General features: G+C 43.8%; 1 protein-coding gene across 2 annotated transcripts in view; it reads left to right on the forward strand.

The window, feature by feature from the left end:
* Window positions 1-11,758, forward strand: part of ARIH2 (ariadne RBR E3 ubiquitin protein ligase 2) — a 32,931-nt gene extending 21,173 nt beyond the window's left edge. For both annotated transcript variants that reach the window (XM_085072462.1, XM_085072463.1), the window contains exons 5-15: window positions 2,098-2,245; window positions 2,751-2,872; window positions 3,749-3,858; window positions 4,685-4,802; window positions 6,297-6,347; window positions 6,449-6,470; window positions 8,037-8,188; window positions 9,259-9,402; window positions 9,749-9,817; window positions 10,719-10,802; window positions 11,273-11,758. In XM_085072462.1, the coding sequence (XP_084928588.1) occupies window positions 2,098-2,245; window positions 2,751-2,872; window positions 3,749-3,858; window positions 4,685-4,802; window positions 6,297-6,347; window positions 6,449-6,470; window positions 8,037-8,188; window positions 9,259-9,402; window positions 9,749-9,817; window positions 10,719-10,802; window positions 11,273-11,344 (1,092 nt within the window). In that variant the 3' untranslated portion in view covers window positions 11,345-11,758. The remainder of the gene's footprint in view (window positions 1-2,097; window positions 2,246-2,750; window positions 2,873-3,748; window positions 3,859-4,684; window positions 4,803-6,296; window positions 6,348-6,448; window positions 6,471-8,036; window positions 8,189-9,258; window positions 9,403-9,748; window positions 9,818-10,718; window positions 10,803-11,272) is intronic.
* The last annotated feature ends 1,314 nt before the right edge of the window (window positions 11,759-13,072 follow it).

Consider the following 13,072-nt stretch of genomic DNA (forward strand, 5'->3'; position numbering starts at 1 on the left):
TTTATAAACTTTTAGCAAGTCTAGCTGCAGGTAGCAGTTCAGATCAGGCTTTTCCTGAATTACTATGATCTCTCTGCTAGAAAACTTGGCTTCAGCTGAATAACAGCTCTTCTTTGTCCAGCACTCTGTCTGTTATCCCAGTAGAAGTAGCCCCTCACTGGCCTCAAGGATACCCTGCTCACTCCACCTGAAAAATTGTTATGCCCTGAGCTCGCCCAACAAGTGTTTGAAAGGGACTTAGGTACTTTGATACCCCTGGACAGAGTGCAGGAGAAGACAACAAACTTCTCAGGATGTTGAATAGCAAACTTTTACTTACAAAGTATAGACCATAAAGAACTTGGCAAATATTAAAGCAACATCCAATTAAAGGCAAGGCACTGACTTAGCAAACTCTAATCCATTCAAATTTCAAGAAAAGGAAGTTAGGAGAAAACAGAAAAAAGAAGAGAAAGAGAGATCAATAGATCCAGTGCAGTCTTAGCTGCTGTAACGTCCAAGGCAGTGGGACTCATCAGGACTGCATACCCTCACCACAGCCCTTTATCTGTTCTGATCTCTCCCCACAGGTGGGGCCTTTAGTGTTCCAGTGGTTCCCCACTTTGGGGCTGGACCAGAGGCTCCAGGTTCCAGTGGGTGGGATGTGGAGCAGTGACCCACCCCACTGTCGCAGAACTTGTCCTGTCCCCACCCAAACACACACTTTAGTTGTTTTGAACCATTAATCATTTCTCCAATCTCCTACGAATGGTGGTTTTATTTTAGGAAGAAAGATGTTATGGTTAAAAGGTTATTTTAAACTTGCTTTGGTAGGCAATTCATAGCAGTCTGTGTGTGCTAGGGCAATCTGCTCTGTGCTTCGGCTTGTAATGCAGAATGATGATATTTTTGGGGACAGATGCTTATAGTGAGTGTCTGTAGAGGGACTGAGCCCAAGGGAGAAGCTGTAGTGGTGAGCTCAGAGAGGCCACTTGCAAGCATTTAAGGTAGCCTGTGTGTTGTTCAGGTTGAGCAGCTGATCCAGGCAATCAGTGCAATTGCAGACTCAGTGAATTTTGTTCTGGTCTGTAAGTGAGGCCACTTAGAACAAATTTGCATTATTCCTCTTTCATGTGGCCATGCCATGAATCAAGCTCTGTCGATCATGCAGCTGCTGTGGTGCTGCTGCTGCTGCTCCACATCTCCAGCATGCAGAGATCAGCATGGAAACCTAGGGCAGGCTCACACCAGCTTCTCCACGAGTAGCAAAGTGGATGAAAAGTGATTATATGACTTCTCTGTGAAAGGAGAAACTGGAACATAAACTCCTGCTGACAGCTTTGTTGAGCCTTGGTTTTGATGATGCTGGGCTAGACCTAGTTCTGCAGGTCCCAGGGGTGAACGAAGATGTGCCAAAGGCTGGATATGTTGCCTGGGGATCAGCTCTGCACTACGTAGGGGGAAACCAGACTACTTGCAGTGGTTTGGTGAAGCAATAGCAGTTATACCTGATTTGAAACAAACCTTCTTAATCCTTTTCAGCTGAAGGGGTGATGCCTGTTTTGCCAAATGTAGCATAGGCAGAATATAAGAGATGGGAGGTGATAGTTTGTGAATTCCCTTTTCTCTCTGTATAAACACTCCACACGCTGCACCTTCAGTTGCATCTCCCATTACCCAAAATTACTGTCCAGTAAAAGGGCATTGCTAAGTCTGTTTGCAGTGACAGCTGCTCTGCAGAGCATGTGGAGATAGTCTGGCCCAGCTAACAAAGAATATCAGTAAATCCAGGGAAGGAACAACACTATGACGTTTTTCAAACAGGGTGAGAGTAAGAACCAGAAAAGTAAAGGTGAGTTCTGGGCAGCACTAGAGAAGAGGCAGAAATTGTTCAGTGACTGTCAAGCTGTTGTGCTCTGTAAGATTAAAGAGGTTCTTGAGAAGGACTGACGGTTCAGGTGTGCAGCACCTCAGCACACCAGCTGCCTAGGAACCTGCCTGGAGCTCCTCAGGGACCACTGTCATAGTGAGGGTGATGAAAGTGTCTGTGTATGGGCTGAAAACACTCTGGGAGAGCTGGGATGCCTTCACTGTACTGCTGATTTGTCTCTCTCCCAGGCAATGGTACATTCCTCCCACCACTGCGCAGTGTGCATGCAGTTTGTCCGGAAGGAGAACTTGCTCTCTCTGGCTTGTCAGCACCAGTTCTGTCGCAGCTGCTGGGAGCAGCACTGTACAGTGCTCGTCAAGGATGGTGTTGGAGTCGGTGAGTTCAAGGTGGATGTGGTGCTGGGTCTGTATTTGCCCCACTGGCCATTCTGATGAGTCAAGAGCATGACTGTAACAAGTTAGAAACTGCAAATCTGTTGAATTGAATTTGCATCTGTGATGATGTACTGTTGCAATTCCCCTGGAGTACTTGTGGATGCAAACATCTGTTCCCTTTGTGTTGGGGAGAAGCCAGTAGTTGCCAGAGTTGCTTTGGGCTTTTCCTAGCCTGTCTTTTATGCTAGCATGGCAGTAACATGCAATTTTCTAATTTAAGTATCTGACCTTGTTGAAGCACTCACTGGTCCTGCATACTCATGTGCCCTGTTTTCTTTGGTGAAGACAGTTGGGCTTCAGCTTTTCAGCAGCCCTGATTTTTTTCACAGTTGTGTCCCTCCTGCCACAACAACAGATGGCACTGAGGAAACTATGTTGAATGCTCTCTGTGCATTCACCCCTTAGTATAAACTACAGTGTGCTAAAACGTTGCTTTCTCTTCTCAGGGGTGTCCTGCATGGCTCAGGACTGTCTACTCCGGACACCAGAAGATTTTGTGTTTCCATTGCTGCCTAGTGAAGAGCTGAAAGACAAATACAGGCGCTACCTCTTCAGGGACTATGTAGAGGTAGTGTTTTTTTTCAGTTTTAAAATACCCTGGGTCAAATCACCAATGACTTGCAGGAATTTTGTTTGAAGTGTCTTGCATTTTTGATTAGAACTGCAGTAGCTGCAGCAAAATTGTCCTCAATAGACATTATGTGGCTTCTCCTGTAGGACAGCCTCACTGACAAAATCCTCTAGCAGGTTGCCAAAGTAAATTCTGCTGTAAGGTCATCCAGTAACTCCTTGGCTGGTGCTTCAGAATTCTCAGTGTTGCAGCTGAGAATTTCAAAACTTCAATCTGATTATTCGAGTCCTTCTTGTTCTTACATAAATATTTTTAGGTTCAGAAAAATAGGTGCCTCAACGTAGGGTAGTCCAGCTGAATTGGCTTGCTCAATTACATTTTATGTGAGCTTTTTTGAAATTAAAAGCAGCAGTTGTTAAGGTTAAATACGCAGGAGTATTCTGGTAACTGGGAACAGATGGGGAACACTCAAAAAGCAGCACAGGAGTATGAGAGAGCAGTATCACCTCTTCTCAATAAGAGACCCTTTTGGAAGGAATGGCCACCTCAGGAGAGCAGCTGAATAGCTTCTGGGACATAAGGAGAAGATGGGGAAAGGGCACAAATGGTGTTGTGGGGTCTTGTTTGGTGTGCTTAGTTTGTAACCCTCCATTTGAATTCCCTGTTCTAAAGAAGCCATAAGTAACTAACAAACCTCTTCCATATTAGGAAAGGGAGGATCTGCTCTGATACCCAAGACCTGGTGACGCTTCCAATTTTTTTTTAATAAGAAATAACTGCCTTGTATGTTTTTGAGGATAGGAGCTGTTAAAGTTGAACAGATAATGCTCTTCTGCACCCACTGCTGAACTTACTCTCTTGGTGTGTCCACAGAGCCATTACCAGCTGCAGCTATGTCCTGGTGCAGATTGCCCTATGGTCATACAGGTACAAGAGCCAAAAGCCCGGCGAGTGCAGTGCAATCGTTGCAATGAGGTCTTCTGGTAAGAAACAGAGAAGGTTACAGATCACAGGGAGTGTGTGCTGTCCTCAGAGCCACTCCTTTTGCTTGCCAACAGTTTTGGTGTGTAGAAGGATCTGAAATGTTTTGCTAGAGTTGTTTGTAACTTGAGTGAGCTTGAGTAATTGGACACTTGTGATCTGACTTCTGCAGGTGGTCAGACGTCCTCTTGCTCCCCAAACTCCTGGGAACTTGGGTGTTCTGACAAGCAGAGAATGTGGAGCTTGACTAATCAAGGGGTTACAAATCTACCACTCTCACATTTTGGCTAGGTTAAAAATTTTCCTACATAGTGACTGATACAGGTTCTGGTAGTAAACATGGAATCCTCCTTGCTGTCTGCTGGTATTGAGTTTTTAAGTTTATTAAAAACATTAGGCTTCCAGTTCAGAGACCCAGCTTTCTGGTATCTCCATGCAAATGGCCCTTGTTCACCTGGGGCTGTCATGTCATGCTAGTGCAAGTGCCTGATGTTTGCCACTGGAGTGAGGCTACTTGTAAGTGACTGGTCTGCCCCAGAATTCTGCAGTGATGGTAGAGGAGAGGAGAGATAGGAGGGCTCTAGGAAGGGACATGTCAGCCCTCAGACATGTGATTTGTCAGACCTGGGTTGACTTTCATCCTGACTCAGGCTTTTACACAAGAAGAGGGAGAGTTGGAGTTCAGTCTTGGTCTTTGCACTTTAATAATACACAAGAACATTTGCATCCCTTACTGGGCCCCCCAGTTTTGGTCAGGAAAACCTCAATCCTTGAGTCATTTCCGTGGAAATTGATATATCTTTTTCTTTTTTTCTCCACCCTATTAAGCTTTAAGTGTCGGCAGATGTACCATGCGCCCACGGACTGTGCTACCATTCGGAAATGGCTCACCAAGTGTGCAGATGACTCTGAAACAGCCAACTACATCAGTGCTCACACTAAAGATGTAAGGACAGGCACCTGCATGTTATTTCTTGTCCTCTAGCCCTGCCTAAAAAGCCATACACACAGAGCATTGTGTTCTGCTTTTTCACTGCAAATTCTCACAGCTCCCTAGGACTGTCAAGAAACTTCTGTCAGAAGCTACTGTCATATGTGAACTAATTATGTCCCTATGGCTGTGATATAACTCAACTGAATGCCTTGGGAATGCTTTGTGTGGGAAGCTCAGCTGCCCTCCTGCAGTAGGGACCTGGTGGTCTTATTCCAGACCTGGTGTGAATGTCTTTGACAGCCAGGTGTGCTGTCCTCCCACAGGCAAAAAAATTGTGGCTACTTTGAAATGATCAGTGGACATGTATTAAAATGGGAGGAGAGGGTGTCATAAGTGTGAAGTCAGTACCAAATAAGGCACCAGTGGTGTTTAAGCCTGAACAACTTTGTGGAGTGCTGTGAACTGGAGGGTGAGTGAGATAAAGTCTCGATTTGGCAAGGACTGCAAAACAGTGAAGTCTGTAAATTAGGCATTGGAATACATCTGATAGAGTTAGACTCAGGACAAAGAAATAGTATATATTGTGAAGGCTAGCTTACCTATAGAATTGTCTTTAAAAGTTATAAATACACTATCTTTATCCTCTAAAGTAGAAGTCTGAGATTGGAACTTTCAATGTCTTTTGGGCATTTGGTGGCCTGACTTCAAAACAGTTCTTAGCTACATTTGAGCTACCATTGCCAATTGCAATAGTGACAGTGCTAATTAGCTGGAAGTTTCAGTTGTGTTAGACAGTTCAGTTGTATTGAGTTGAGTAGACCAGAGATTTCCAGTTCCCTTCCTTCTCTGGAGAAGGTGTCAGCATGTGATGGCATTGTTTCTGCTATGCTTCTTTGTAGAAATAAGATTTGGTTTTATTGAGCATTGCCCTGGCATACATTTTGTCTGACATGAAAATTTATAAAAAGTAGCAAAACTCATTTTCTCTTTTGTACCTGTGCAACCCAAAAAATATATCTGGACACTCCAGGGTATCTGTGTGCAGCTCTCCCTGTGGTTAGGCAGAGTCTCTGCAGGTAGCTTAGTTGTCATTTGTTAGTGGCTGCTGAAGGAAGAATATAGTGACAATTACCTGTAGTCAAAGTATCTGTGATAGACTGTCACAAATGAACTAATTGTGTCCCTGTGCCTAAGTAACTGCAAAGTGGTAACTCAGCAAGACCTTCAGTTCTACAAGGAGTAACAACGGAAAATTTGTTTTCGTGAACAAACAGTCCAGTGCTGCAGTGTAACTTCCTGGCTTTGCCTTTCTGCCTTCTTTTAAATGGAGCTGTCAGGAGCTGGTGGGAAGCTGAGTATAAATGCTAATAATTCTCGTTTGAGAATATGTCTCATTCGTGAATGCATATTTTAAAGAAAAAAAGGCAGAGAGGAATAATTACACAAGTGCTGTCATTCTTCAGAAGGTGGTAGAATTGGATCTAACAATTGCTTCTGTTTCCTCAGTGTCCCAAGTGCAATATCTGTATTGAAAAGAATGGAGGCTGCAATCACATGGTGAGTAATTCCCTGAACACGTCAAACCCTCCCTTGTTCTGAGTGGAATTTTTTTCCCACACTTTCTGCTAACCAAGTGCCTCTTCTCTCTTCTTTTTCAGCAATGTTCCAAATGCAAGCATGGTAAGTTGGATTTGGAAGCTGTTTTCTCTGCAATGCTTGTTAATGCTGCTGGTCCCTTCTCTCTTTTTTTTTTTTTTTTTTAATGTTTTTTTGTTTTGGTTTTTTTTGTTGTTTTTTGGGGGGATTTTGTGATATGAAGATAAATTGGGAACATTGGCTGAAATATTTTCCCCTAGTAAAAGCTGAACAGGATATTAATTGCAGACTTCTGTGTGATAGCTTTTTTTCCACACTGGCTGTGATCTCAGCTGGGTTCTGATTCAGTGCTGGTTTGGCTCCTGCCCCCTGACATGTCCATTGGATAGAGAAGTCTCCAGAATATTGACAGTGGAATCCATCTCACAGGAGAACTTTCCACGTAATTGTATTTGTAATCAGCTGAAAATACTGTCAAATGTAGCCATTTACTCAGATCAGATTAAGTCCTTCTGCTTAGTGATGGAAATAATGAGCTTCAACCCAAATGAGACTGCAGGAGCTGTGAATTGTTATGTGTAACAGCAGCTGTTGGACTTCTCAGTACACCCCTGTGCAATTAGCAGCCTGAGTATCTTTGGCCCATTGTGTGGCCCTACAAAATGACAGCCTGTTCTTGCACTTATCTTTTCATGGCAGAATTAATTTCTGTTGCCTTGGAGTGAGATAGTTGTATTCAGCCCTCTGAGTTATGTGTACCACTAGAAACTAATGTAATATCAGAACCTTATTGGGAAGATGATTAAAGATGACTGTCCTCTCTCATTTCCTTTGCTTTGGGGTTCTCGGCAGCACTGGACGTGCTTTGATGGAGCTCTGTGACAAGGGGGAGCAGGCAAGTGCCAAGGTACCATGGTGACTTAGCACTCAAGAAGGCCGGTGAACTCTGGAAATACAGATTTCAGTCTTGTTACCATAAGTGACACAGAAGAGACTCTTACTGTAGCAAATTTATCTCCATCTTTTTTCCTTCTCAGCAGAACACTCGCAGCCTTGCTCTGAAATCACAAAATTGTCATGTTTTGCTATTTTTGCTATTGCTCTCTTTACTCTGCTTTCTTCCTATTTCAGCTGCTCCTAACTTGAAGTGTCATAAACCACTGACATCTGACATTACCTGGGTAGTTCCCTTCTGGAGAGAACTGAGGGCAAACTTTCTTTTGCATGACTCAGTTCATTTTTGGATCTGATTGTTTGTGTTTTATTCAGGCAGAGGTTTGCATGGGGCAGTGTGCCAGTGGTGGGGAGTGTGAAACTCACAAAAGAGACTTGCAGCTTCTTCTCTAACCCAGAGTGACAGTATGTGCAGGGTGCAAGTGCAGCTCTGCCCAGTGGTCTTTGTTTGTAAGGATGCAGAACTTAAGGATTTACTTTCCATAGCTGAGTGAGAGGCTGTGCAATTAAAATCTTCAAGACAGGCTGGTATTTTTGGCTCACTGTTGAGTTCTGTTTTGCAAGATGATATAAAACGTGTGTGTTTCTTGGCTTAGCAGAAATATCTGAAAACAGATGGGCTCTGTCTCCTGAAGATTTTCTTTCTCAGAGGTTTTTCTCTGTGCATCACAGTGGGTTTTTTGCTGTTTTCTGCAGACTTCTGCTGGATGTGTCTGGGAGACTGGAAGACTCACGGCAGCGAGTACTACGAATGCAGTCGGTACAAAGAGAATCCTGATATTGTAAACCAGAGTCAGCAAGCACAGGCCAGGGAGGCCCTTAAGAAGTACTTGTTCTATTTTGAGAGGGTAGGAGACATCTCCTTGGCCAGAGCTGCTGTAGCCTTTTAATGCTCCCTGCCTGGTGCAAAGGTCATTGCCAGCAATCTCCGTGCAAGAAACTGCCCAAAGAGAATATGTGCAAAATTTACAGGCCCTGTTGTTTTTCACTCAAAATCCTGCCCTGCAAGTCCCATCCAAACCAGTGTTATCATACCCAAAGCAAATCGTATTCACTCCTATATTCCCTTGTGCTAGAGAAAATCAGCATAACCTGTGTGCCACTGTACCATGTACCTGCAGGCTGAGTGCTGCTGCAGTAGATAGATATTGCTCCAATAATTTCCTTTCAGGACTGGGGAACTTCAGTTCCTTGAAGTATGTCTTTATACAGGCAAAAACTAAATAAACTCTGCCTTGTTCAAAGCTCCATTGGCTGTAGCAAAGTTTTACTAAAATTTCATGTAATCACATTTTTAAAAGTTGGGGTCAGAGCATCTCTGTCCACACAGCAGGCTCCATGCACCTGGCCATGCAAGAGCAACTTTACAGCAGCATCTCTAGAAGAGAATGTGGTAGAGGTTAAATACTGCTGCATTTCAGTTTCCCCATCAAAATTAGTTTATTCTTCACAGCATGAGCCAAGTCCTGTTGTAAAATAAATGTCTTCATTCCTAGCTCTCCAGACCAACAGGCTTTGGGAAATAGCCATGTGTACAATGTGCACATTGATGTTGGAGCTCGCCAAGCCCATGTCAAATGTTAATTTAAACTCTTGACCTTCCTATAGAAATCCTTTAAGTAGAGGAATCACCATGACTTTCCCTCTTGTTAGACAAAAGGTCACTGTGTGACCAGAGGGCATTCCCACTCGGAGGAGCTGGGTTTGTCCCTGGCTCTTGCTGCTGTCAGTCTGTTGTCTACAGCCTCCGCCACTTGCTACTGGAGGTGCTGCCTTGCCATTCTTTCCCACAGCATGTCTTTCCTTGCTGGACTCCTGCCCCACTCCAATTTCTGCTTGCTAGAGCTTGTGCTTTTACAGCAGTAGTACTCTGTTCTCATGCTATTTTTTTCTTTCCCTGTCTCCCCACCCCTTGCAGTGGGAGAATCACAATAAAAGCTTACAGCTGGAGGCACAGACGTACCAACGAATCCAGGAGAAAATCCAAGAAAGAGTTATGAACAACTTGGGAACATGGATAGACTGGCAATACCTACAAAATGCTGCAAAACTACTTGCAAAGGTGGGTAATTGTGTCTTGTTTGGCACAGAGAAGAGAATACATACCAGAACGCTAAATTCATAACACTGAATAAGAAAGGAAATTTAAGAGTTGTGGTTATGTGTACCTCTGGTCTAGGACATGAACTAACCAAAAATCATCTGTAAGTGACCTCTTTGAAGTTATATTCCACAATATACAGAGCTGCACAAGTTTCCCAAGGAAAGTGAAGGAAATTCCACCATGAAGTGTCCAGTTGTCTATGTCAGGCTTCTTAGCCTGTAGTGATCACATAAATGTGACTGTGCTGACTTCAAGACTGAGACTCTTGTCCTTTTCTCTCTCTCTTTCACCCACTCCTTGACAGTGTCGTTACACCCTGCAGTACACATATCCATATGCCTACTACATGGAGTCTGGTCCCAGAAAGAAGCTGGTAAGATGTTCTGCTCTTTTTTGCTGATAACTTTTTGGGGTATATCTGGCAGCATGATGGGCTGAATTCCAGAGCTGGGCAGCATCTGACATATTAGTCTTGAGTTTGAGGTAAGGACAGGATAAATAAGTGGGTTTGCACCTTCCCTCTTCAAGTTGACCAGCAGCTCTGTCCTCTGATGCATTACATTATTTTCCCAGGGGACTTCACTGCACTTTCACTAACAAGCCATTTATCCAGAATGTTTTGAGGCTGGAAATGTGCATTTATTCCTTGGTAAGATTTATCACAATGCTGTGGGCCATATTTCATGTGAGGAGCTACTGGAGGAGAGCTTTTCCAGCCTTGGATTAGGGTGTAGCTTTGCTTTTTATTCCTGCTGTAAGTTCCTTTTTGGCTTGGTGCATCTCATGGGCTGAACAAGTACAAAAATAACCTTGAATTCAGTGAAGAGGTCCAGTAAAACCTGTTACAGAACCTTTCTTCATGGCATCATGTGTTCTCTAAGGCTGTGGATCTGACTGTGCCAGTGGAACAAGTTGCTGCTCTCCCCCCAGCAGTGGTAAACAATCCCTCCACTCTGCCTGCAGAGCTGCTTATGAGAGCATTTTGTAACTTGTTTATGGCAAAATGAGCTGAGTTAGGAGATATTTGTCACTTGCAGTGTTTTTAGGCTGACTGGGTTAATTTTGAATGATGCAGGTTGTGGAATGCTTTCACAAGAAACTCCCAGAAGAGTGATGCCATCTAGGTGAAGGTGGATTAGGAGGAGACACAAACCTGCTCTGCCAGCATTGCTGTCAGCAGAACACATTTGTCTGCTCTTCAAGTGTAATGTGTGGTATAAAACTGCTCCACTAAACTAGTTTCTTGTTGCTGTCTCTAATTTTGCTCTTTGCAGTTTGAATACCAGCAGGCCCAGCTGGAAGCTGAAATTGAAAATCTCTCATGGAAGGTGGAGCGAGCAGACAGCTATGACAGAGGGGTGCGTATTCTGCTTGCTTGAGCTTGTTGGCCAGATTTTGTTTGTTGGGCTTAGCACTTCTGCAGGAACACTAAGGCAGTCAAGTGAAGGCTCTGAGAAACTAGATTCAGAAACCACCTTTAGCCAGCAGAAGTTATAGAAGCAGAGTGCTCGCTGCCTTGTGGGAGAGGAGGGAGGGCTGGAGAGATTCCTGCGAAATGAAACAGATCCCACAGAACTCTGAAGGAGACTGCATGCAGCCCTCTGGAAAAGCGTGTTCTTTAAGTGTTCATTTTAGATAGAGCAGGAGCCAGGTAACTGCAGAGGGAGGCCATGTAAAAAGGAAGAGAGTCTGGGATCTTGTAATCCAGAGTGTGTGTGAAGTGTGTGATGGTTGGTGCTTCTCAGGCTAGAGTTTAGTGTCTCCCTAAGGAAAATCAGGTCTTCTCCAGGGAGTTGGTGCTAACAATTTTTACCTTCTCTTTTACCAGGACTTAGAGAATCAGATGCACATAGCAGAGCAGAGACGGAGGACCCTGCTGAAAGACTTCCATGACACATAAGAGAGGAGGAAGTGACAGTGCAGGGGTGAGAGCAGCGAGTGAAGTGATGGCAGCTTCACTGGGATAAGCAGGCACTGCCTCTGGGAGAACACGGCCAAGGACAAAGCCACCCCTCCCCTTGCAAGTCAGACACATGCAAATACCACCTCTTAGTCCAGTTTGTTCTCTTATCTTTCTGTTTCTGTTTCTGCCAGGCTAGAGGCCAGAGCTCAGATTGGCATATTACCTGGGCCATTTCCCTCCTGCCCTTGATGGTTTCAGAAGGGGAGGGAGTTTTTTTCTGAATGGCTGTTAATAGTATTAGATCATTACAGTTTATGTAATTTTCAACGGTTGTACAATTATACAGACAAACCTTAGAATAACACACAACCCTTTTTAAAAATAAATTGGCAGTGGAGTGTTTTTCCTTAATCTGCTTGTAAATTTAATGGGCTTTTCCCCCTCTCCCTCTCCCTTCCTCTGACCCAAAAATCCTCCTAGTCACTGAAGGAGGTTACAAAATATCTCAGCTAGATTTTCCAATGCTCCTTTAACCAGGGCATTGCAGCATTGGCATTGCATGAGGAGAGTGGCTGGTGTTAAGGGTGGCTGCTGCTGTGTCTGGCCTGACAGTACCAGCAGTGGCTGTGATTCAGTATAATCATATGTGACATCTCTTTTTCTTGTAAATCAGCTGTGCAAAATCCAGCTACACAAACAAAAGCAAACAGAGGAATTGCAGGGGACAGACCAGGTTAACATTGGGGGATATGCCTTGAGTTTGAGAGAAATTGAGAGAAATCAGATTCTGCATTTGATGAATTTTAGGTCTTCCATGTAGATTTTTGCTTTACTTGTTTTTGTGGGGAGGATGTTGTATTGCCAAAGTGAGTGATGAGGGAGTAGTAGCATACAGTTGTTAATCAAGGCTTGGGGCTTTTGCAGAGTGAAAGAATCCATGTTATAACAGTGCCATGCAGCCTGATAAAGATTATTTGTGCCTGCTGGGTAGCGTGGCTGAGAAAATTTGATCTCATTCATCAAAGTGAGACTAAACACCACTACATTATGAGGAGGAAAGATTATGTACAACACACTCCCTGGCACGTGTTGGCAATGCGGACGGGCACTTGAATACAGGTGCACTGCTTATGCAGAGCCTGCACCAAGCCAGGCAGAAAATTAAGTAGAAAAATTAATTTATTTGTATATTAGTATTGATACTGGTGGGAACTTATCAGAAAATTGATTGTTAGGAGCATGTGGAGCTTTTTTATTAACATTCTCTTTTCTAATGTAAAATATACACTAAAATAAAAATATGAAAACCTAGTTCATCTTAGTAGAGGTTAACATGAAAAAGGTTACTTAAATGCTGATTCTTGCCTGTTTGCTACAGGAAGCAGGCCACATGTTAGGATTTCACAGATATCTGTGTCACCTGCACCAGGAGCTTGTTGTTTGTAGCCAGTAAAGGTGCAGCTGGAGTCTGATCTGAGGAAATTTTCACCTCTGTGGGGAACTCATGGGATTCTCTTCCATGCTATATTTGGAAGCGTTGCCTTTGATGCATCCCTGTATTGTTCTTATGCAATGTCACTTGATAAAGATTAAACTGGAGGGGGAAAAAGTGCTAAATTCCTGCATGTCAGAGTAAGCTAACTCTGCTGTTGGAGCCTCTTTCATGTACCTGAGATATGTGACCCAGGTATTTGCAGCAAGTGTAATTGGGCTCATAGCTTTTAT

The sequence above is a fragment of the Lichenostomus cassidix genome, chromosome 12 (assembly GCF_008360975.1).
Source record: "Lichenostomus cassidix isolate B80296 chromosome 12, HeHo_3.0, whole genome shotgun sequence".
Classification (NCBI taxonomy): domain Eukaryota; kingdom Metazoa; phylum Chordata; class Aves; order Passeriformes; family Meliphagidae; genus Lichenostomus; species Lichenostomus cassidix.